At 40.3% G+C, this 1,698-nt stretch overlaps 1 protein-coding gene across 1 annotated transcript in view; it reads right to left on the minus strand.

The window, feature by feature from the left end:
- The window catches only part of utrn (utrophin), a gene marked incomplete in the record, with an annotated part of 237,438 nt that overhangs the window by 161,299 nt on the left and 74,441 nt on the right, over positions 1-1,698 (minus strand). The window contains 2 exon segments of the mRNA XM_014011589.1: positions 791-963; positions 1,123-1,293. Coding sequence (XP_013867043.1) covers positions 791-963; positions 1,123-1,293 — 344 coding nt within the window.

Here is a 1,698-nt window from a genome sequence, read left to right on the forward strand (position 1 = left end):
TAATAATGTAAATGCATTGGAAGGACAACCTACTTGAAACATTTAAGTTTAGGTTTTCATGTTGATAAAATTGAACAGCTTTTAGTTTAATTTTAACTATTTAATCCTCCTCTTTTTTATTTTACTACTTTTATTTACTACTTTTATGTTGTTTTTTGTTTGCAGCATAAGGTTTGTAAAAACCATATTTCTGCCCGTAGCTCAAACTATTTAAATTTACTGATAAGAAAACAAAACATATCCACAACAATCACGAATCCCTGGGAACACAATAACGGTCATAAAGTTGCAGCAAAATAAAAAACAACTCAGTACTTCAATAAAAAAAAAATACCAAAAATAAAATCGAAAAAAGATGGGCTCTATTTATTCCTTATATTGACGCTCAGAGGTTGCTGTGAAGACAAATGAAAACAAAGAAAAATTCCTCCCCAGTTTACGCTCGTACCTGCTCCCCCTGCACTCGGCACACAAACACTGCTTACGCCCAACAAACTGTGTTGATGGAGGCCAACGTCACCCATCGCCTGTGTGTTTACGTTTCAAAATGAATATGTGAATAGGCCTGGGATTGTTTATGCCTAAAAGGAACTGCTCCGACATTAACCAAGGTCGATGAGTGCCTTTCATCCTATCTGCTGTCTCCTGAGAAATGGACAGCTGGCGTTCTTCCCCCCCGGCAGTGTCAAACAAACGCCCCGACTCAGATTTAAATGCATTTATGATCTGGAAACAACAGCTTGCTTGACTGATCTCCCAACATCAGCGTCTATGAGGGTAGGGTACATACCCTTTGCGTTGATTGTACATGCGATTCAGGCGGTCCCACTCTGCGTTGAGCTGCGTGAGGGCGTCCCCCATTTGGGCCACCTCTGCAGGGGAAGCGTCTCTGATGGCTTCAGGCTGRCGTTCATGGATCCCTGTGATCTGCTCGCCCAAATGCTCCAGACTCTCTTTGATACTCTGGTTGAGGAAAACAAATATGAGCAACATTCTTTTCTTTTTAAATCCTTGTGTAACATTTTAAAACATTGACGCAAAAAAGGCAAAAAAAAATCAAATAGAATTTCCACAATAAATCAAGTTGTGATTTAGCAGGTGATGGGCAGTGAACAGTCCCACCCTCAGTGTGTCCTCCTGGCTGGAAAAGTCTTCATAAAGGCCCCCGCTGAGCTCCGAGGAGTTCAGCAGCAGCTCGTTGTCGGCCATGGAGAGCAGAACTTTGTTGATATCCAGCAGGTAGTCRGAGGGAGACACTGACAGAGCGCCGCTCCGCCCGGGTGCAGACATCTCCTTCGTAAAAAAAAGAACAGACCTGACATTTGAACTCAAACTTACAGTTTGATTATTCTGTGTTTAAAACTCACTCCTCTGGCTAATAAATGTGCTCTATGCAGAGGGGTTTTTTTTTATAAACACCACAGTGTGTCACATTGTTGATATAATATGATGTTTTGTTTTTTCCTCATCTTTGCATGACCTGTCCGCCCATGTTTGTCATGTGTGTCTTCTTGATTGGGTGTTCTTAACTATTATTACTTACCTACTTACTTACTTATTTATTTACCTACTTACTTACCTACTTACTTACTTACCTACTTACTTACCTACTTACTTACTTACCTACCTACTTACTTACTTACCTACTTACTTACTTACTTACCTACTTACTTATTTACCTACTTACCTACTTACTTA

The sequence above is a fragment of the Austrofundulus limnaeus genome, unplaced genomic scaffold (assembly GCF_001266775.1).
Source record: "Austrofundulus limnaeus strain Quisiro unplaced genomic scaffold, Austrofundulus_limnaeus-1.0 Scaffold82, whole genome shotgun sequence".
NCBI lineage: Eukaryota > Metazoa > Chordata > Actinopteri > Cyprinodontiformes > Rivulidae > Austrofundulus > Austrofundulus limnaeus.